This window comes from Herpailurus yagouaroundi, unplaced genomic scaffold (genome assembly GCF_014898765.1).
Source record: "Herpailurus yagouaroundi ecotype Mexico unplaced genomic scaffold, PumYag 182, whole genome shotgun sequence".
Classification (NCBI taxonomy): domain Eukaryota; kingdom Metazoa; phylum Chordata; class Mammalia; order Carnivora; family Felidae; genus Herpailurus; species Herpailurus yagouaroundi.
The window spans coordinates 9582499-9604127 of record NW_024412413.1 but is presented as its reverse complement, the minus strand read 5'-3'; the positions used below and the strand labels follow the sequence as shown (position 1 = coordinate 9604127).

The 21629-nt window shown below is 58.3% G+C and overlaps 1 protein-coding gene across 2 annotated transcripts; it reads right to left on the bottom strand.

Annotated features, from left to right (window-relative positions):
• Positions 1 to 1842: 1842 nt before the first annotated feature.
• Positions 1843 to 21622, bottom strand: CBX7 (chromobox 7). Of its 2 annotated transcripts, none has more exons than XM_040490798.1 (6): positions 21493 to 21622; positions 19274 to 19317; positions 12115 to 12180; positions 8035 to 8101; positions 5072 to 5423; positions 1843 to 4721 (listed from the first exon to the last, which is right to left on the bottom strand). In XM_040490798.1, the coding sequence occupies exons 1-6, from the start codon at positions 21559 to 21561 to the stop codon at positions 4567 to 4569; spliced, it is 753 nt and encodes a 250-aa protein (XP_040346732.1). In that variant the 5' UTR covers positions 21562 to 21622; the 3' UTR covers positions 1843 to 4566. The 2 variants fall into 2 exon arrangements, with proteins under 2 accessions (XP_040346732.1, XP_040346733.1); XM_040490799.1 differs by having other exon boundaries at positions 5072 to 5144.
• Between the last annotated feature and the right edge of the window lie 7 nt (positions 21623 to 21629).

Sequence of the window (21629 nt, the reverse complement as noted above, 5' to 3'; positions counted from 1 at the left end):
TAAACGGGCACTTGCGGCAAACTCAGCTGATCTGACAAAGACGAGTCGACAAGGACTCAGACTCTTCGTGGACAAGAGGCTGGGTCACCCCACCGGGCAGACAGCCTGGACCAATGGGAACTCGGGCTGAGTGAGGGAGATGGTGAGGGTCAGACACAGGCTTGGGGTTGGCTATGGCACCGAGGACTCTTGCTGCTAAGTCTTTGTTTAGAGAGTGTAACTGGCCACTGCCTGGAAGACTCCACGAGAGTGAATTTGTGTAGCGAACGCACAGAGGAGCAGTGTGAGGCGTGGGCCGTGTCAGACGCCTTTAGTGGCCCCCCGGGCACACTTGGCCTCGGCTCTGGGTCAGCTGTGGAAGGGGACAGTTCCGTGTGCAATTAGACTGGCAGCGCGTCTCCACTTTCTGCCCCAGGCTCTTCCAATAAGACAGATGGGGTAATGGACGGTGGCCGCCGACATGTGCAAATCTTGGAAGTTGGGGGCTGGGTTCGCAAACCCTGGGGCAACCCTTGACCAGCGCTCAGGGAATAATGCTCCCGGCCCTCATCCTTCGGGAATGGGCGACTCTGGGCGACACGTGTGTCCTTCTGGGGTGACCTCAGGTGGAATGACACGGTAGTTGCCATAATGGTGACCTCAATAGCCCACCTCATTGCGGCTTCTCCTCCTTCCCTGACCCATTCTACCCCCCTCACCCCTACTCCTTGGATCACTTCCCAAATAAAGCCCCTGTCTTGGGCTCTGCTTCTGGGGGTGACCAAGGCACCTCCCAACCTGCTTCTCCTCCTCTAGCCTCCACCCACACGAACAACCACCATCTACCCAGTTGTCCAAAGCAGAAACCGGGGCATCATCGTGACGCCTCCCTCGCCCTCACGCCAAATCGTTTCCCAAGTCTTGGTAATTCTACCACCTAAGTCTATCGCCAGCCGATCGGTTCTCCCTCTTTCCCTGACACATCCGTGGCTGTGGGCACCACCACTCCCCACCTGGGCGGCCACTGGGAGGGTTGGGACACAAGTTGACTCTTACCTGTTCTCTGTTACCAGTCCTGCACGCTCCTGTTCGGTCTCTACCCTGAGCCCAGCATGAGCCTAAATGCAGAGGAGGGTAGCGGACTCTCCCAGCCCCCACTCATGTTTGCTCTGAGCGCCACTTTCTGGGCCCAGACAGTGTGCCGAGCTTAGCTGAACGGTAGGTGAGCATCAGCCCATGAGAGTCCAGGGTTCCAGAACCTGCAACTGCAGAGACTCGGGATATGGACCACCCCTGGGTTCTAGAAAAGAACACTCTTGGCAGGAAGCAGAGAAGAGGTGAAGGGATCCCGGCCTCTGATGACACCCTGGAGGGACCCTAATGGTGGGCGCCTGCCCATCTATGCTCCAGCCTCCAGTCCCCAACCACTTTCCCACCCCCACCCAAAGTAATCCTGCTGTACATCTGGAGGGCTCAGAAAATGTCCAAGATCACGGTCAGCAAATGGCAGACCTGGGACCTAAATCCCTGGGGGCTGGAGCTCCTTCCACGGCCCAGCTGTGACTCCGCCGAAAACGAAGGCTCGAATGCAAGAGCTTTTTTTTTTTTTTTTTTTTTTTCAAAATCATCTTTAATGTATTTTTAATAATTTTTTTGCCTCATTTACCAGATAAATCATCTAAATAAATAGATGCTATACAGTCTCTTACCAATATCAGTACAAAAATAAACCGCGCTCTGCGTCCGCTCTAGCCCTCCCAGCACACACTCACTCGGAAAAGGCATGTGCTTGGAATCAACTCACACCCCCAACCCTCCCAAATACATTCACGTTGTCTGAACAAAGCTCGACGCTCATTCCGCGCAAAGGCAGCGTTCCTGTGCTGAGACGTGGAGGCCGGGCTGGCCACTTACAAAGCAAAGCTAAGCCACCTGACACGGGCATAGCGGCCCCCGCAGGAGGGGAGTCAGCAAGGGGATCATCACCCCGGAGGGATGACAGGGCTCGGCTGGGCATCACAAGTGGCCGTGTGGGGGTGGAGGAATCCTCTCCTCGCCCCATCCCACAGCAAGAGGAAAGTACCGACCGGGCTCTCTACATTCAAAATGGGTGGGGGCTGGAGGGGGGGAAGACAGGGGGTCCAACTCTTTCTAAGAACCCCCACCCCTGCAAGTACTGGCCTTCTGGGGAAGGGTGGGGTGGGAGCTCAGTGTCCCAGGCCCCACTGGGACGCTCAGGGCTGGGAAGAGGCCTGCCAGGCCGCACCCAGCCCCTCATAGAGGTCTCCATCCCAGGGAGCCGCGGGGAGCCCCGGCTCCCAGGGTTCTGCCCTCTCTGAGACGCGGGATGCTGAGGAAGGGGCAAGAAGCATTTTGCTGCAGCAGACAGAACATCAGCCGTCTCACTCCACAAAGAGCCCCCCAAATCTCCAGGCCTGCTAATTGCACAAACAGTTCTTTCAAAGTGCCCATGAGGCAGGAAGAGGTCCCATGTCCCCTGGGGGTGGGGGGGTTCCTTCTATTGCAAGCCGCCAGCCGGGTCCCAAAGCCACGGGCGACGGCATTCAATCAGACAGACCCCCACCCCCGGCCACCCTCCCCACCACCCTCACATCTGTTGGGAGCCCCTGTCCTGGGAGACCCCCCCCCCCAATTCCAAACTGCCCTTCCCCGACCCAGGGTCTCCCAGCTGGTCAGGGTGGAGGTGTCCAGCTGCCCCTCCTTCCCTGGTCCACCCCCACATACTCCTCTAGAGTCAACTTCCCAGGCTGGGAGGAACCACCAGAGGGGACCACCCCCCAATGGAAGCACTGAATTGACCCTGGACAACGAAGGATTAAGGAGGGAGGGGAGAGAGAGACTCAGGGATTTAGGAATCTTGCCAGCAGGGCACCCCAAACAAAAATGGGGTACAGGCTGTCTTTGGTTTGGGAACTTGGGGAGAAGGGGTCTGGGGGAAGAACCGCCCTATCCTTGCCTCAGCAGGGTTCTGCTGACTTCCTCAGGACAAAGCAGAGTGGGGAGAGAGCCCTGGGAGAAGGCGGGCAGGCCCCCCCCCAAGCGCCCCCACTCTGATGATGGGGGAAAGGGAGAGGGAGCCAGCCTTTTACTTTTGCTCCCCTGGCGCCCCCCACCCCCCCCCACCCCCGCCCCTGCCATCTGGCTTTTTCTCCCTTACAGGGCTGGGGCAGGGGAGAGGGGGAGAGGACGCTCCTCCTCGCCTGGGAAGCCACTTGCCCTCAGGGCACATTTGCGCAAACCAGGAACCGAGGGCCCCTCCTCCTGGCAGCCACAGCCCCTTGCCGGGTGGGCCCGGGGCTGACACACAGCCTGACCCACCGTCCACCGCAGCCAGACGGCAGAGAGACACGGCAGAGGTCCCCCCCAAAGCAAAACTAGGTCGCTCCCGGCTGTGGCATTTCGGACGAATGGGAAGGGGACACGGAATGGGAGGAGGGAGAGTTTCGGGAGTTGAAGGCTGCCCTGAGAAGGTGACGGGACGCTCCCTCCCTCTCTGGGAGGGCAGAAAAAGAGAGGAGTGGGTAGGGTTGAAAAGTCACCTGAGTCAGAGAAAACAAGAGCCCCTCGGGGAAGAAGGACAGGGCCCAAGTGCCTCAGAGCCAGTGCTGACCCACGGCGCACCTGCACAGACACGTGCACACCTGTGGCCGGTCAGGTGAAGCCACAAAACCCCACTGCGTGCTGGGAGCATCGGAGGCCATCCTGCCCTCTGCTGACAGCTGTGAGCAAACGGAGTTGGGACAGAGCCCGTCACACGATGTGCTGTACAAGGGTGGTTAAGGGTGGGGTGCCCCCGACAAGTTCTCAGGTGCTGCGAATCGCCCCGCATTCCCCGGGTCAGGGTTTCTGAACAGGAGATTTGCAAGGCCCACGGCCCACGCCTGCAGGCAGCGCGCGCGGTCGCGAGGGCACAGGGCCGGGTGCGCCCACCTCACGGGTCAGGCGATGCGGGTGGGGGAGCTCCCCGGAGAAGGGGCTCGGCGGGCAGCCACCCCCAGGGGAAGGCCTCTCTGAAGGGTCTGGAACGCACCCCAGCGACCTCAAAGCCTTCCTCCTGCCCCCTCATTTTGACCCAGTCCTTTTTGGCCAAAGCCAGCCTCCGTATCCCGCCACAAAGCTGGGGTGGAAAGTGACACACAGCGACCCACCCCCACCCGCCGCCCCCAAAACGGAAAAGGGAAACCAACCGAAAAGGCGGGAGGGGGTGGCTCAGGGGGAGGGTCTGGGCCTTCCCGCTCTCCTTTGGTTCCTGGGACCAGCTGCTGCGTCTCTAGAGAACACTGGTGGTGGAGGCATCCAGGGGTGGGGGGCCCAGAGATGGCACCCTGACCGACAGAGCGATGCCGGGCCTCCCCAGCCCCCCAGACAGACCACCGAGCCTTTCTGTAAACATCACACGCAGAGAAAGGGGCGAGGTGGCGGGAAAGTGTCAGGATCTTCCCCCCCTTCTCCTGTTCCATATATTTTTAAATAAAATAATTACCCCGCCCCCAACCCCTCCCCATCTCTGGAAGTCCCCACCCCAAGCCCAAAAGCAAACAGTTTACGAAGAGTAAAAACGGTGACTCAGAACTTCCCGCCGCGGTCCCGGAAGAAACCTTCAGCCGCCTGGGCCTCGCGGAAGGTGACGGTGACGGAATTGGCGGTGATATCGGTCACTGTCACTTCGCTCGGGGGGAGCACGGGAGTCCAAGGAGGGGGCCCCTCGGCCAGGTCTGCATCTGCGGCAGCCACGGGAGAGAAAGGCAGAGAGACGGGTGACAGCGTTGACGACAGCGTAGGAAAGGTGGGAGCGGGAGGCGGCATGCAGACCCCCGCCAGCCCGGCACCGGGTCCCCCTCCACGTCCGCGGCCAGGTTGGGGCCTAGCTCAAGGCTGGACACACGGGAGGACGCCACTACATTGATCTTCCCTGCCTGGACCAGTTCACCCACAGTGGGACCACGGGAGGAGGGGGACCAGGCTGAGCCGGGCCCTCTCTGGGCCTTACGGCAGCTGAACCTGATGACTCGCGGGGACTTTCCAGCTCTGAGGGGCTCTGGGACTGGGCCTCGGGGCCTGGCCACCTTACCCTCCTCCTCGGGGGGCTGCTCAGCAGGCTCCCACTCGCTGGCCGCCTGCAGGACGTCCGGGGCTGCTGGCTCCTGCAGGAAGAGCTCCCGTGGATGGCTGTGACTCTCCAGGTCGGGCCCGCGGGGCGGGAACTTCTTGCGTGAGAGCCGCAGGTACTTGTGGGCCTTGCGCGGCTTGCGGAGCGGGAAGGGCAGGGTGGGCACCAAGGGGCCCTTGTCCACCAGCTCGGGCGCCCCTGCCTTGACCACCCCCTCAGGGCTCCCGCTGCCGAGTGGGCGCGTCAGGGAGAAGCACAGCTTCTCCTTGCCCTTGGCCTTGTGGGAGCTCCGCAGGTCCATGCTGTACAGCCGCTGCGGGGGCAAGCCAGGGCACGGCGGGTCAGCCCTGCCCTCCCCGCCACTGCCGCGCCTTTGCTCATGCCGTTCCCCGCCCCCCGCCTGGAGTGCCCTTCCCTGCGTTCCGTGGCCCGGAGCCGGCCATCACCCCGACCCCCACCCCGGCCCAGAAAGCCAGCCCCGAGCAGCCCAGCCCCAGCCCTGGCCGGGTACAGCCACTCATCCTGGCCCCACGGGGCAGCCTCATCTCCCCAGGGGGTTGTAGGTGGCGCCGGGATGGGGGCTGCAGGGAAGATTACTCTGGTGCACAGCAGAGGAGCGTACAAGAGGTACAGACTGAACATCGACCAAGAAAAACCAAATCTTGGTTCGTTGAAGCAGACAAACGAAGGAGTTCTTCTTCATCACAGGAAAGGCACTTCTGCTTACTAAAGGACCCCCAAAGCCGAAACAGCCAGGCCGTCGAGGAGATGGTGTGAGATGGAGGCCCTAAGGCTCCCGGGGCAAGTAACCAGGGGCGCACGCGGCACTGGGCGCACGGTCACGCGGCCACAGGGACAGTGCTCTGCCAGCAGCCTACAGGCGCTCCAGGTGCTCCTCCCCCTGAGCGGCGCGGGCCCAGCCCCCTGCCGATGCCCCGTCTCACTCTCGTGAAAATGGGGCCGGAGGGCACGTTCTCCCGCCACGCAAGGGCTGGATTTTTGTACTCCGGGGATTTGACTAATTGACTTTGGCAGAAATTTAGACAAATCCACGAGAGATCCCTGGTGCTAAGGCGTCGGGAAGGCGTGGATCACGCTGGGACGGTACCTTATGCTGCCACCTGTCACCAGGGGCCAAGAGTCTCCACGGAGAGCGAGGCCCTCAGATGGGGCCTGCCGGTCAAACATCTCCCAGTTGGGAGCAAAGCCCACATGCGCAGGCTCCATTTGCCAGTGCTGCCCACTAATGCCCGTCACACGGCATGGGGCATGGGTGGTTATGGGACAGGAGGAGGGCCGACCAGGCGGAGATCGGGTCAACACTGCCATGCCGGGAGGGCTTATCCGATGGCAGCTCTACCAAAACCTGCTCCTTCGGCCCGGCTCACAGACCATCACGAGCCCAGTAAGCTCCTCCCTCCTGCTGCCCACAGAGCGAGAACCTGCGGCTGCCCACAGCCATCCAGGAGCACCCAGGGCCAGACCTGGGTTTGAATCCAGCTCTGGGTAAACTACCGGCCTCCCTGAGCCTCGGTTTCTTCGTCAGTGAGACGACAAAGAAAAGAGTGGCCAGCCTCTGAGACCGCCCCAACGATGCCCGCCTCGGGGAATTCACAGCCATGGGCAGTCCCCTGGAACCCTGGGCACTGTGGGTTGGGACCTCCAAGGCTAAGTCAGTAAAGACCCTGTGCTCCCACCTTCCTCGTGCTCTCTCTCTCTCACATCATCCACTCTGGGGGAAGCTAGTGGCCACGCTGCAAGGCCACCCGGGAGCCCTTGGAAAGTACCAGGCCTCTTGTCAACATCCCGTGCTGACCTGCTGGCACGCGAGCAGCCGGCCGACGGTCCAGCCCCGGTCAAACCTCCAGATGAGTGCGCCCTGGCTGACATCGTGACCCTAACCTGAACTAGAAATCACTACGGAACCAGCCACAGGACCCCTGACTTCCTGACCCACCGGGACTGGGTGAGGTACTAAGTGTCTATTGCTCTAAGCTGCTAAGTTCGGGGCTAGTTTGCTACTTTCCTTCCTGGGACCCAATTCACACCAAACCCTGTGAAAATACCCATCGCATGAAGGGAATCCCACCTTATCTGGCAAAAGTCCCAGGTGATCTCTAATCAAGGGTGGGCAGGAGACTGGACATGTCTCCTCACCCTGCGTGGGGACCAAGAAGCCTTATTTTTGGCTTCAAATACCCGGGTGAACCTTATTCACTTAAGGAGAGCAGGTACGCTGATCACCCCAATTTTACAGAGAACGCTCGAGCTCAGAGAGGCAGAGAGACCTGCCTCAAATCACACAGCCACATCACTTCAAACTTCACCCGCGTTCCAAGCAGACCAGTGATGTCAGCAAAGTGGCCCCAAGACCTGGGTAACTTGGGGTGTCCCAGAGTCTAGACACAACCCCCCTGCCTGTGGCAGAGGATTGGAAAAGGGGGCCCCATAGGTTTCTTCTCACTCAAAAACGACACATTTCTAGGGCATTTCAAGACTACGGTCTCAGAATCCTGAGTGTCCTTTTCTTGGATTCTAAAACCCCAGGCTCCCACGTTTCCTCAGTTCTAACGTGTATGTGTCTGAGGTTCTCCAATGTTACAATCTTGTGTTCTGGTGACTTTGAGCGTGATGAAGGCTAATTTACAAGACTCTAAGCTTTCAAAAGTCTAGGCTCCCACCAGCCATAGACCCATCTTCCCCCGTACCCACAGCACCTCCCGCCCAGGCTGTCTTCCTTCCTCACCTCCCCCCCGTGGAGACGGACCCACTAAGTCCCCACCCGCGCCCGTGCCCTGGGCAGAGCAAAGAGGTTAAGTGGTTCGGCTCCACTGGCTGGTGCAAATGCATGGGGTGGGGGAGGCTGGTAGGAGGAGCAAGGGGCGGGGGGGGCTGTGGGTGGGCACCGAGGCTGGTGGTGTTACCTGCAGCAGAAGCCGCTTGGGTTTCGGACCTCTCTTCCTATACCCCGACGCTCGGTCTCTCTCCTCCCTGGGGTGCAAAGCAGATGGCAGAAGAAAAGCAAACACTGGTGACATTTAAGGGAAAGGAAAGCATCCGCTCCGCCCAGCCCTCCGCTGTCTATGGGGAAGGGGGCACCCGCCACAGGCCACCCCCCGATCCCGGAGTAGGGATCCTCCCCGTTGCCCTCGTTAGACCGTAACCGCGGGGTCCCATGTTCATATCCCAGGGCCTCGGTCTTCCCCTCTGACAAAAGGGGAGGGCACAGCCACCGGTCCTAAGGCTGAGGAGGGACGCGGGCGACATCTCCAAAAGCAGGCGTGTCTTTACCAGGCTCCAAGGTCACGCCAGAGCCCCGCTCTGCACGCCACTGGGAACACCCTCCAAAACAAAACAGTTGCCACCCTCAGGAGAGTTGTATAGAAACCTGCCAATCAAATTTGCCTCAGACGTCGCAGGGGGGCTGATGAGCACGGGCACGGTCCTTCTGTAAGCGAAGCCCTGCCCAGATGTCCCCCCATTTGGGATCTGCATGAACCTGGTGGAGAGGACAGGCCCTCACTGTATCATCTGGTTGGGGAAAGGGAGGAAAGCCCGCCTGTTCGGAGTCCCTGGTGGATGCCAGGTTCTCTGTTGGGTGCCCTCCCCACAACCCACCTGCACAAACACACACACGCAACCCAAGGATGTGTACAAAGTCACACGGGACACATGCGAGACATCGCAACAGAGACTCCAGCAACAGCTTCAAAGCCATTTTCATTCCACCTTTTCATTTCATTCCATCCCACTTTCTATAGCTAGCCCCCACTGCAGAGGCCATGTGGGCAGGAGAGAGAATGCGGGGGCCGGGAGCGTGCCCCCTTCCCGCTGCGGGCTGTGTGACCCGGGGCGGTCTCTCCATCTGAGCTCAGCAAAACCGGCGAGTCCCAGGCAGCTGTTCCACCGCCAGCCCTCCTCGGGGCGGCAGCTGTCTGCCGTCTCCAGGGGTGCTGGGGAGACGCACCTCGCGTGGGGCCCTCCCTCCCTGCCTGTGCGCTTGGCCGCAGCAGGTCTGCCCCGGGGCCCCGGAGCCGGTGTCTGAAAGCAGCAGCCAAGGCCCTGTGATAGCAGCCGCTCGGCTGCCAGGAGGGACCTGCCAGCCTTTAAGGCTGAGAATCTGCTCTCGGAAGCTGGTGCTGGGCACCAGGACACCCTGTTCCAGGCCCAGCTCTCCCCTGATCCACGGGAGACCTTGGCCGGTCGCTTCCCCTCTGGACCTCAGTGTCCTCGTCTGGAGCGAGCGGTCGCTTCTCAGCCGGCCACCAGGGCTCCTGGGAGAAGCAAGAGGGGTCCCTGGGATTTATCGAAATAGGGGAGAGAAAAAGCTAAAATGATAAAGTGAGGTGGAGGAGGAAGGGAAAAAAAGAAGAGAGGAAGAGGAGGAGGAAGTAGACAGGGGGAAAGGGAAGGGCCTTAGGGGAAAAGAATAATGATGGGAGCGTGTTTGTGACATTAGGTAAGTGTGGCGTATGATCATCACGTACCGGACGCTCTGCACAAGGCACTGCTCTACCTAAGGCCCCCCTGTGAGGGAGCCACTATTACTATCCTCATTTTATAGTTGTGGAAACTGAGGCACAAAGACGCTAAATGACTTGCCCCATGCCAAAATTCTGACAACTTCTGCCGCTGAGCTCCGGGCTCCAGGCCTAGTGAGGGTCAGGCCCAGGGTCCAATCAGGGCCCCCAGGGCAGGCCTGGAGCCCAGGCCACACGATCCGGGTTTCCAATCTGTAGCGTGCATGCGTGCATGTGTGTGAGTGTGTGCACGTGCATGTGTGAAGGGGGAGAGGTCCATTCTATCCAGTCCTTACCACCCAGGGCCTGGTTTCTGCCAGCCTTGGCTCCTACCCATCAATGGCCAGTGCTGTAGGGCTGTGGCGACTTAGGAGTCGTACCCTCTCGGCCTCTCCCTGCGGGCGGGACTCCCCAAAAGAGCCCCCTTGCCAGACTCCCTCTGAGTCTCTTTAAAACCCTGCAGAGCAGGCGTTCAATGGACATCATCCCTCTTTCACCTCCTTTTCACCAAGACTGAGAGAGAAGTCGGCTGAAAGTCACACAGTGGGTCTGTACAAGCTCTTCGTTTGTTCCTTAACTATTGACTTTCCTGACTCACTCAAAATAACATCCGGATCTTGCACCAGGACCTACACGGCCCTCCCTGAGCTGCGCCCCCCATTCCCTCAGCTGCCCCATTCCTGCCTCATCTCCCACACCTTACCCGGCTCACATCACCCCAGCCAGCCACACTCACGGCCACGCTGGCCTCCGTGCTGTTCCTTAAACACTGACTCTCACCCCGGGGTCTTTGTACTGGTTGTTCTCTTTACCTGGGATGTCCTCTAAAATACTCACTGGGCTCAATCCCTCGCTTAATCCGGGTCTCTGGTCACACCCCCCACCTAACCACCCACTGACCCCTGCACCCCTACCTATCCCCTCTCTCTGCCCCCAACCCTGTCTTTGCAGCAGTTATGACCATCTGATACTGTATACGGGTTTTGTTTTGTTTTTTTTTTTTTTGATGGTTTTTTATTGCCGGTCTCTGCACTGGAGCCCATGAAAATGGGGTTGTCTGTTGGTTTCGTTCCTTGCTGTGTCCCCAGACACCTGGAATAGTGTCTGGCACACAGCGGAACCTCAATACCTGTTGCACAAATGAACGAACGACCCTTAGTTACCATCGGGAAGATAATTCACACACGTGTGCCCACACTTACTGGCCTACAAAGTGCTTTCAGAAACCTTGGTCCCCATGAGAGCCCCATGAGATCAGCACTCTTATCCCCACTTCACAGACGGGGAAGATGAGGCTCCAAGAGGAAAAGGCCTTGCTCACCGCCACACAGCTGGCGAGTAGCGGAGCTCGGATGCTAACCCGGGACTTTGGCACCTGCCCGGCGCTCTCCTCGCTACAGTCCGGGACATCCCACAGGATTTTCCCAAGCACCCAGGGGCAAGAAAGAAGCTGAGGGACAGGGACACCCTGATTTTTAAAGGAAAGAACCATGGAAGGTTTTCCTTGGAATCGGCAAGAGGAAAGTTCCTGGGGGAGAAGCCGTGGGAAGAGGGCAAGGAGGGCCAGAGGAAGGGCATCGGACTTGGGAGTCAGAAGCCCTGGGTTAAGTCCTAGGCGGGCTGCTTCCCAGCTGCGAGACGCCCGGACAAGCTCCTCAGCTCCTCAGAGCCTCAGTTTCCTCACCCATCCAATGAGACCCTCATCCCTGTCTCAGGAGGCTACCGCGAAGGGCCAAATGGAAACAATTTTATGAAAAGATCCCGCCCTGCAGGGTCTCCAGGGAAGAGGCAGGAGGGTTTGGGCTGCCTGCTGGCAGGGAGGTCGGTCAAGCTGGAGCTCATGCGGCAGACGGGGATGGCGAGACTCAAAAGGCTCCCACGTCAGGAGAAACGACATTTTGTCAAAGGCTCCCCGCTGACATGCGCCCTCACTGCCCACCGGTGGAGCTGCCGATCGCTAACCAACCTTGGGAATCGGAGCAGAGCACTGGCAGGTAAGGGAGACTGAGGTAAGGGAGCTTTGCCCAGGGCCACTGAGCTGGGAGGCGGCCAAGTGGGATGGACCAGAACTCAGATGTCCTTGCTCCAAAGCCATGGTCCCTGTCCCTTCTCCAGCTTCACCGGACCTCCCTTCACTTGGTGGGAGAATCTCTCTCTGATCTGTCCCCAACGCCATGACTGGGCATTACTGATACCGTGCCCCTCACACAGGACATCTGTGAAAAGCATTTTTACACTCTTCGCAGCAACTGAAACCCCAACTTTAGGGAAACCGGGGCCGGTGTTATTACAGACGGCCCATTTTACAGCAGAGAGACCGAGGCCTGGGGAGGTTAGAGGAGCGGCCAGCGTCACTCAGCGACAGGAATGGGACCCAGGACCCCCAGCTGCAGACCAGACCAGGCCGTCCCCACCAAGTCCCCGAGCCCCCTGCCCATGACCCTCATCCGGAGCCGAGCCAGCGGCAGGCTGAGGCCCCCTTACTTCTCCTCATAGGCCATGACCAGGCGGGGGTCCAGGATGTGCTCTTCTGGCTCCCATGTGCTGTACCTGGGGAGAGAGATGAGAGGTCAGACGCGGCCCTGCTCCCCACGGGCATTCACAGGAGCTACGGCAGTTCCACCTGGGCCCACTGGGGGCAGGGGCGGGGCAGGCTTTCGCCCCTTCGCAGGTCCAGCATAATTGTCACCAACTCCCGAGAGCTGTTCCTGGCTGCCCAGGCTGGGTCAGGAGGCTCCCACGGCACTAGGACTGCCCTCATTCTGAGCACCGATCACATCAGCCTCTAAACAAGTGTGTCTAACTCCCGGTTAGACCTCGTGTTCACCTCAGAAGCACAGGGTCCTTCTCCCAGGATTCCCTTCCGATGAGAGGCATGAGCATGTGGTCAAGAGCGGAGGCTCTAGAGCCAGACCAGCTGGGTTCAAATCCCAGCCCTGCCCTTGCTCGCCACCCAACCTTGAAGGATTTCCTCAACATTTCTGTGCCTCCATTTCCCCGGCCATAAAGAACTCCCGTGCTGCTTAATGCATTCACCTAAGGGCTCCGTGCCTATTCCTTTTGCTGTCCCTGGCCGTCCTCAAGCCCTGGCCCCAGCATGGCCCTCTCTGCCTGGGCCGAGCTACTCCCTCCCTCCTCGGTACACATCTGCACCTTCACGGCCAGGTCTGAAGTTCCCTTGTCGGGCCCGGCACGCAGCAGGAATTTGGTAGATGTCTAGTGACTGGTACAGAGATGCCACGGCAGGCCCCTTGGTATTTCCACCACCCCCACACCAGAGACCATCCCCTGTTGGGACAGATCTGGAAGTCAGAGCTCAGCAGTTCCGCAGCTCAAGCCACCTTTGTTCCACATGCACTATCATTTACTTAATATCTGCCTTTCAAATAGATCACTTTTTTTTTTTTAAGTGTACTTATTTATTCTTTTTGAGACAGAGTGTGAGACGGGGAGGAGCAGAGAAAGAGAGAAGGAAAAAGAGTCCCAAGCAAGCTCTGCGCCGTCAGCTCAGAGCCCCAAGCGGGGCTCGAACTCACGAACCACGAGATCATGACCTGAGCCGAAATCAAGAGTCGGACGATTAACTGACTGAGCCGCCCAGGTGGCCCTAAAGCAGATCATTTTTTTTAGTTTAATAATTTTATTTTAAAATCAAACTTTAGGGGTGCCTGGCTGGCTCGGTCAGAGGAACACGCGACTCTTGGTCTCGGGGTCGTGAGTTTGGGTCCCACGTTGGGTGTAGAGATTACTTAAAAACATAGATTTAAAAAAAACAACTTTATATCACTTCATGAATGGAAAAACTAGTATAGTTCACCATAAACAGATGCCAGTGCATAAAAAACTAAAAGTTTTAAAACACCAATCTAAATGTGTGTATGCATACACAAACATACAATACACACACAAACATATAAATACAGATGTGTGTTCATGTGTGCGCACGTATGCATACAAACAACACCAGAGCCACGGACTATGATTCTGACCCAGGTGGCCCCCAGCTGCGCTGGGTAAGAAGGGAGGTGAGAAGTGTCACGGAGGTGTTAGGAGGCAGAAAGAGGCTGGGGGCAGCCCCTCCTCGGCCTGCCTCCTAATCAGCCGAGCTAAAACCTTCACCTTCAACTGTCCTGGGACACTGATACCCACCAGCAGTCCAATCCGGATTCGAACAATAAGCTACCCAAGGACAGGATCCTTTCCTCCTTCCTTCCACGGATGCCTCTGCGCACCTACTGTGCGTTGGGCCCCGTGTCAGGCTCTGTGGACTCAGCAACAAAGGTCTGTGCCCTGAGGACCTTATAGCCCTTACCCAAGTGCCACAGGCCCAGCCTGATCGGGCACAATGACACCTTCCTTGTACGTGCGGTGCTCTCCTCCTGACGGCCAGTCCCTCGGTGACCACCTCCTCATCCTTTAGGAGCCAGGCCCTTGTAGCTTCCCCTGACATCCTCTCCAAGCTGTCCCACTCCCAGCCTCCTCCCTGCTGCTCGCCACAGCCTGGGCACTTGGTACTTCCAAAATTATTGATGAACCCAGCTGGTATCTTGGTTGGCAGGCTGTAAGCCCTCCCCAGGGTGCCCAGCCCAGCCCCAGTCCCTCGGTGCTCTGGGAAAGGTGACAGAAACCACTGCAGAGTTTTGCTCACCCTGAAGAAATGCTAAAAGTGAAACTTTTTTTTTTTTTTTTTAGTAGTTGGAGTAATGCCCAAAGTGTAAGCAACCAGAGACTGGCAAAGACTCCAAACCTTCCTCTCCCAAAACAAAGGTTGACTTTCCCCAACTGTAACTAGAAACAAGAAAAGAGGAATTTTGTGTTCCTCCTGTGTCCTCTGTCCTCTGCCTCGCCCTCTCTGCTCTGTTAGAATATCCCTACAGTGTTCTAGTCCTCTCTGTCCTGCCCACTTCTCCACTGCCCTGCCCATTTCTTTGTTGATGGAGGTGCTGTGTGGTTCCTGGCAAGTCCCCAACCTCCTCTGGACCTCAGTTTCCTCATCTTAAGAATCACCACCATCATGGTAACAGCACGACTGCCAGGGACTCCTCAATTCCTCACAAAACCCCTATGAGGTAGGTTACCCCACTTAAAGACGAAGAAACGGAGGCACAGAGGGTAAGCATCTTGCCAAGGTCACTGAGACAGCACGTGACCAGTCTGTGGTTGGAACTGTTGAATCTTGGCCACCCTCTACCTTTGGGTCTCTCACATGTCACTGCATCTGGCTCCCCGCCGGACTGTAATGTCTTCGGAAGAGGGGCAGTGCCCGACTGACCATGCCCTGTGTCTGACGGGGGCCTCGTACACAGTACGTGCACAGAAAGGGTCAGTGGATTCAGGGGACATTGTTACTGGGCTGGGGCTGCTGGGGGTCTGAAACAATGGGAGAGGGTCAGACCAGGCAGCAGGCCAGGTCCTGCTCCGTGCTGCGCGAAAGAAAAAGGAGGGGGACTGCGCTACGTCTCACTTCCCCCGACATCCCTGTCCCATGAAGTGGAGGCCATTAGCCCCGCTCCGCAATGTGGAGAGACCACGTCGAGGGCAAACCCGCTTTGCGAAGAACTGGGCGCGGGCAGATGAGCACCCAGCCGGCGGGGCCCACAGCCTAGATACCACGGAGCTGAGTCTGCGGGTCGCAGGGCGGGATGGGGCGGGGCGTGCAGGGGGGCGGGCGCGGGCTGGGCGGGAACGGAGCGCTCCGCGGGGCGGGGCGGGGCGGAGAGCCCCACTTGGCTCCGCCCCGCCCCCTGCAGCGGGGCCGCCGTGAACGCGCACGCACGAGGGGCGCGCCCCGGACCAGGCCAGCCAATGAGGGGCGGGGGCGGGGACGGCGCGCGCCGGCTCCGAGGTAAACACGGCCACGTGACCGACCGCCCCGCCCCCTCCCCCCCTCCCCCTCCCTCGTCCGGGTAAACAGGCTCGCGGCCGCCCCGCCTGGGCTCCGCTGCGCAGGCTCCCGCCGTGCAGGGGGCGGGGCCCCCCCCAGAGCCAGGCCCGCCCTAGGTACCCCCACCCTCCCATTTAAAGCCCTCCAAAATACGAAGCAGCGAGGCGGACTCGGGTGCGCCAGTAAGTCCGCCGCTGGAACCTCCAGTTACTCATCCGTGAAGTGGGACTAATGTGAGAATTAGTTGTGCGAAGCCACGTGAAGCACTTAGTTCAGCGTGACACATAATAAAAGCAAATACTCGTTAAGAAATCAGTTCCAAGCAAGTGCAAAAACGTCCCAGGCCCCAATCCTGGACTCTGCTGCTGCTGCCCAAACCCTGCGCTGGAAGGAGATGACGCCCTTCCTCTGCCCCTGGCATTGCTGTGAAACTTTTCTGGTCTCAGGCAGCCTTGCCAGGGTCCTGTGAGGCTAGGGCTCCATTTTACAGGTGGAGAAATGGAGGTGCAGAGGTTGAGGGCTTTGCCCTGGGTCACACAGCTTGTCAATCTACAGAACGAGGGTTCAAAGGCAGCCTGGTCTGCCTAGGCACTCCAAAGCCTAGGCACTTCTTACTGAATAGTCAAAAGACCAAAGGACAAAAGATCCTCAGTCACCTTTGGCAGAGCTGACTGTGTATCACAGGGGCTAGGTCCCCAAATTCTGGGGTCAGGCAAACCATAGTTCAAATGATCCCAGCTGTAGATGACCCTGGGCATGGCCTCCTCTGCTGTGGATTTGTTTCCCCATCTGTAAAATAGGTTGCCGTGAGGCAATTAAAAATGGGCCAATACCTGACTCAGACAAGGTGCTTACTGACCAGCAGCCTGATTATTGCTGTTCCCACTGACAATATCATTACCAAAGCTCCATGGAGGCAGTCCTCCCTAAAAGATGGATGGGGTAGTATTCACAAGTGGTAAAAGAAGGAAGGAAGGGAGGAATGCATTCCCAAAAGGGGAACAGCAGTCCTGGGCAGGCTGAAATAGGTGGGGTATCCGACAGTCTCTGTGGGGCAGAGAGCCTGTACCTGGTGACTTAACATCCATCACCCTGTTCCCCTGGCCCCTCCCTGGGCAATTTGCAGTACCTTCCAGAACAAACAAGATAGCTCCTCTGCCCCATCTGCTGGGGATGAAGGGCAGTCATTTGTCTGCAGTTGGGGAGAGAAAATGGGCAAAGCATGTAATGGCCTAAAAGGGGCCTGGCACAGAGTGTTTGTTTAAATCATGGTTTCTGTTATTAACATAAGCCTCCTTGGCCACGGCGAGGAAGGTGCTGCTGAGCAGGAGAATCAGACTCTCCCCCCAGCCAAGGCTCCCAGGCCTGCCCAACTACCCACTCCCCAGCCTCTTTCTCAGCCTCTTCTCCAAGCAAGGCCCCCTGAGAAGAGGAGCCTAAGCCCCAGTGGATTATAAAAGGGCCTGGGTTCTCCTGCTCTCCCCCTGACTGAACCTGTCTTCCCCCAAGTCAAGTGGGGTGATACAGCAGGTGGCATGGGGTCGGAAGTTATACTCTTGTAACGATCCCCCCTTTGGGCCTCAGTCTCCCCATCTGAGGACTGACCCAAATCATTTCTAAGGCTATGTTGAGTTTTTGTGGCGAATGGGATTTCCCAGATCCCTTTCCTGGCTGCAGGGAAACCTAGAAGCTGAGCTGTCTGACTTTGTGCTAACGACAAACACTTCCTAAGTGCCTGGTCACCTGAGAAAGCACCAGTACTTTATCTCCATCATCTAATCCTCACAACAATGCTGTGACACAGGCCTCATTATTCCAACCTGGAGATGAGGGACCACAGGCCCCACCATGTTGGGGACCTGGACGGCTGTGAACCAGACCAGGAACCCAGGACCAATGTGCAGGAGAGTCAGGGGTGCCCCAGGTCATCTGATCAAACAGGACTCCCAGAACCTTTGGGGAGTCACCAAAGGCAGGCATTAAGGCCCCCCTGGTAGTCTCGGCCTGTTAAGAAACAAGTGGCATCGGGGTGAGGGGCTCAGGCCAGCAGAAGCACGAGGGACTGCCTTTGGAGTGCCAGGCCCTTCTCTCCTGGCTGAAGCTCTGGTAGGCAGACATATCCGTTTGGGATTTAAAAAGTGGAAGAAGGAAAAAAAAATAAAATAATAATAATAATAATAAAATAAAATAAAAAAGTGGAAGAAGGAACTTTTCATTGAGAGGTACCTCTGTTTAGAGAAGGAAATCCTTCAAAAGATGGAAGTCTACAGAGGAGGAAAAATAGCCAACGGTGCTGTGAAGGCCAACAGGCTGGTGACCACACCCCAGTGCAGTGCCTTCTGGCGCACAAGCTGAGTGGGGAGCGTGCACCCAGGGAGTCAGCGCTCCTGCGGCCGACCCTAGTAATCTTCCTTTTCTAGCTCCCCCTCAACTCGTAACTGCTTCTTCACCCCCATGAGTCCACCTCTCATCTGCCGTGAGGAGCAGGGGATCCCCCTCCAGTTCTGGGGTGTTGGGGAGGGGGCAGCAGGGGCAGCGGGAGCCAACCAGCGCATTATCTGGTGGGCCAGCCACCGACCCCAATCCTCAGGACGCCTGCAGGGTGCCCTGAACACACGGGCCCAGGACTTTCACCCGCAAGGTGAAGGAGCCTGGGAGAGGGGAGCAGAGCCTGGCCTAATGAGCCTGTTTTGTCGAAAGGGAAGCTCAGGTGACATAGGCTGTATTCCCCTCTGCTCTGTTTCCCCACCAGGCTCCCATGATGCTCCTAGAATCCAATACCAGCTCAGCCCTCCACATAAACACAGCAGAAAGCCCCCTGCACAGAGAGCAGAGGCTCTGGGCCAAGGGGGTTTCCAGGAGGGCAAGGAGGCAGGGCACCCACAGACCAATGAAGAGGCCACACGACTTGCTCAGTCCCTCCCACTCCCACCGCCCTGTTGGGAGGTGATTGGCTACTAGGAAGGTTCCTGATTGGACCTTAGCAGGAGAGGTGGAGCCACTGAGAGAAGTCCTGGATCCAGCACCCGGTCCCCCAACTCCAAGATGGAAGAGGCACAGAGGAGACATCCGCAAGCGGGGAGGCCCAGTTCAAGTCCCACCTCTGCCTCCACTTGCTGTGGGACCTAAGGCAAGGTGCTTACCTTCTCTGAGCAAGCTTTCTCATCTTTAGAGATCACCACCATACCTGCTTCACAAGGCTGTATGGAAACCTGCTTGATAGACTGGAGAATGCTGTCCAAAGGCATAGGGGGCTCAGGCTCTGCCCCTAGCTCTATGGCACTGAGGACTCATGCTGCACTGGCTAGACGTGCCTAATCCAGCCCCACAAACCCGCACTCGGCCTGTATTTGTTCTGCCTCCACCTGGCGAGCAGCCGTCTCTGAAGCCAAGACGCTGGGCCTTCACCTCCCAGGTGCCCGGAAAGGCCAGAAGGAGGGGAGGGGAGGCTGCAATCAGTAGATGAAGCTCAGCCCAGAGAAGAGCAGGAGAGATGAGGAGCCGGGGCCCACCTTGGCCCTCATGTCCTTCCAGCCCCTCAGCTGGCAGAGGGGACACTGAGACCCAGAGGAGAAGATGATTTAACCAAGGTCCAATGGCCAATTACTAAAGCAGCTAGCTAAAAGCTAGGCAGGAGAGAGGCAAGAGGCATAGAGAAGGGTGAACAGGTAGGCAGACACACAGACACACGGACAGACACACACACAGACACACACACACACACACACACACACACACACACACACACAGGAGCCTTACTTTGGAGGCCATCCTTTCCATTTCACCAGATATTCGACTTTACCCTGGGAAGAAAGAAGAGCAGAAACAGTGAGACACACGGCTGCCCCAAAACCACTCCCGGGACAGTAAGGCCCAACCCCTACTGTGCACTGATGTTCCCCCAACACATACACAGCCCAGGGACACGCCCCCTCCCACAAGATCCCCCACCAACCCAGAGACACCCAAACTTTGGCTGCTGCGTGACCACCCCTGGACTGTCCTTCCTGCGAAAGCACAGGCGCACATCTGGCCCCAAACATTTCTGGGGCTCCTGCGGCAGAAGCTCAGAGCTCGTGTCACACATGGGGAAACTAAGACCAAATGGGGCAGGGGTCGCCAAAGATCCAGTGTCCAGAGTCCCAGTGCTAAGAGCGTAAGTCTTAACTTTTTAGAACAGAAGACTCTCCAGGTCCTAGAAAAATCCCTCACTGCTGTGTTTCCCGTGGTGCTGGCCCCACCGGCCAGCCCCCTCTCTGGGAGCGGATGCCCCCGGCCCCGAGGTGACCCCCAGAGACTTTAGGACTCTCAACTCAAAAGACCCCAGAGAAGACTAACAGAGTCTCCACCTTCAGAAGCGGTGGTCACATCTCTAGTAGTTACAAAATAGAGCCTGACCCCTCCCTTCCTCACTGACCGGGCCTGGCTTTCCAGTGCAAACCCATCCGCACCGAAACGTTAAGACCAAGACGTGTCACCTCCTCAAAGGGGCCCGCCCTGACCGACCTTGCTAAGGCCATCTCTCCCACCTTCCGCCTCTCTTTCTGCATAGCACGGGGCCCCACTTGAGGACATCTGCGTGTATTTCCTCGTTCGTTATGTGTCTCCTCTGCCAGAATATGCCAGCTCCATGAAGGAAGGGATGCAGCCTTCCCTGGGGCTGAGCATGCTGCCTGGTGCGTTAACAGGCCCTCGAAAAATATGTTTTGAATGAAGGCTGAAGGAACGATGCTCCTCACCCTCCACGAAGAAGGAAGGTAACCGCTGTACCTGCTTAGGCTGCAGTGCATGGAAAACACTGGGCTTCGTGGAATACGTTAAAATCGAGGAAACCTTGGAAGAAGGGAGAAGGAGGCGGAAGGGCAGCCCCAAGAGTTCAACCCCATCAGAGCTGGGGGAAAGAAAATCCCCACCCCAAACTTCACCCTTGGCCCAAGATGCCGGGACTGAGTTTTCTCTCTCCAAAGAAGATGAGCTAGCAATGAGCCAACTTGAGCTCCCGCTCTACCCCCCATCTCTAGCTCGCTGTGTGACCTTGACCAGGTCATTTCCTCCGCCTGGGTCTGAGTCTCTGCCTCTGTCAAACGGGAGGGAGAAGGCGATCTCTAAGACCCCTCCCAGCCCTGCCACTGAAGCCTCCCAAGGGGCTGCAGAGAGGAGACGAGGGGACAGGATGGTGGTGACTGCCAGAGGATGAACTTTCCCCAAGGGCTTCCATCCCCAACCTCCAGCGCGAGGCGACCGCTCTGCAAACAGGTGCACAGGACGTACGGACCGCCAAAGCCAAGCCCCGAGGCGCGGGTACCCGAACCCACTGGAATAGATGCCTCCTTAAATTGCAGGGCGTCTGTTTGGGAGGCGAAGGGAAGGGGGAGGAGCTTAGAGGATGCCCCGGCGCCGTGGGCGGCTTCACTGAGCCTGGCCGGGCGGGGCTGAGAGCTGGGGTGGGGAAGACGGAGAGGTGTGCGCTGGAAGACCGGGAAAAAGACCGAGGTGGGGGTAGAAGGGATCCGAAAAGGTCGAAGTCCAGAGTTAGTCTTCGGAGGCGGGAGGCTGAAGCTCCGCCTCCAACTTCAAAGGTCTCGGTACCGAATCGAGAGTCTTGAGTTCGAGACCCGGCTCCGACGCTAACACACCAGGCAAGCCTTTTCCTCAACTTGGGCCTCAATCTCCCCTTATTTAGAATGAGGGGAGGTTGAGGAAGGATGGCGTTCAGGATCCCTACAGTCTGATCCTACTCTCCAGCTCTGGCGGGCTCAGCTGCCCCCAGGATGCTGGGGCGACAACTTTTATTCTACTCCGTCCTACAAGGCGGCGGGGGAAACTGAGGCACGGACTGGGGAGACGAGCCCAGCAGCGCGGAGCTGCCTGGGCCCCCCGCCCCACTTTTCCCCCTCGCCGCCAGCGTGGAGGGGACGGTGCTGGGGACAACAGGGGACCCCACAGGGGTCCTGGGAGCCGCCCCCAGGCAGCCTCACCTTCCGCACGCGCTTCTTCCGGATGCTCTCCACCGCGAACACCTGCTCGCCGATGGCTGACAGCTCCATGCGGGGCGGCGGGCGAGCGGGCCCGGGGCCGGGCCGGGCCGGGCCGGGGGCGGAGCTGCGGGGCCGCT

Excerpts from the sequence above, each read along its gene's own strand:
- CBX7 (XM_040490798.1), bottom strand. The coding sequence starts at position 21,561 with ATGGAGCTGTCAGCCATCGGCGAGCAGGTGTTCGCGGTGGAGAGCATC. Across the intron at positions 8,102-12,114 it reads GTCATGGCCTATGAGGAGAA|GGAGGAGAGAGACCGAGCGT; the intron begins GTAAGGGGGCCT and ends TTTGCACCCCAG. Across the intron at positions 4,722-5,071 it reads GCAGCCCCCCGAGGAGGAGG|ATGCAGACCTGGCCGAGGGG; the intron begins GTAAGGTGGCCA and ends TGGCTGCCGCAG.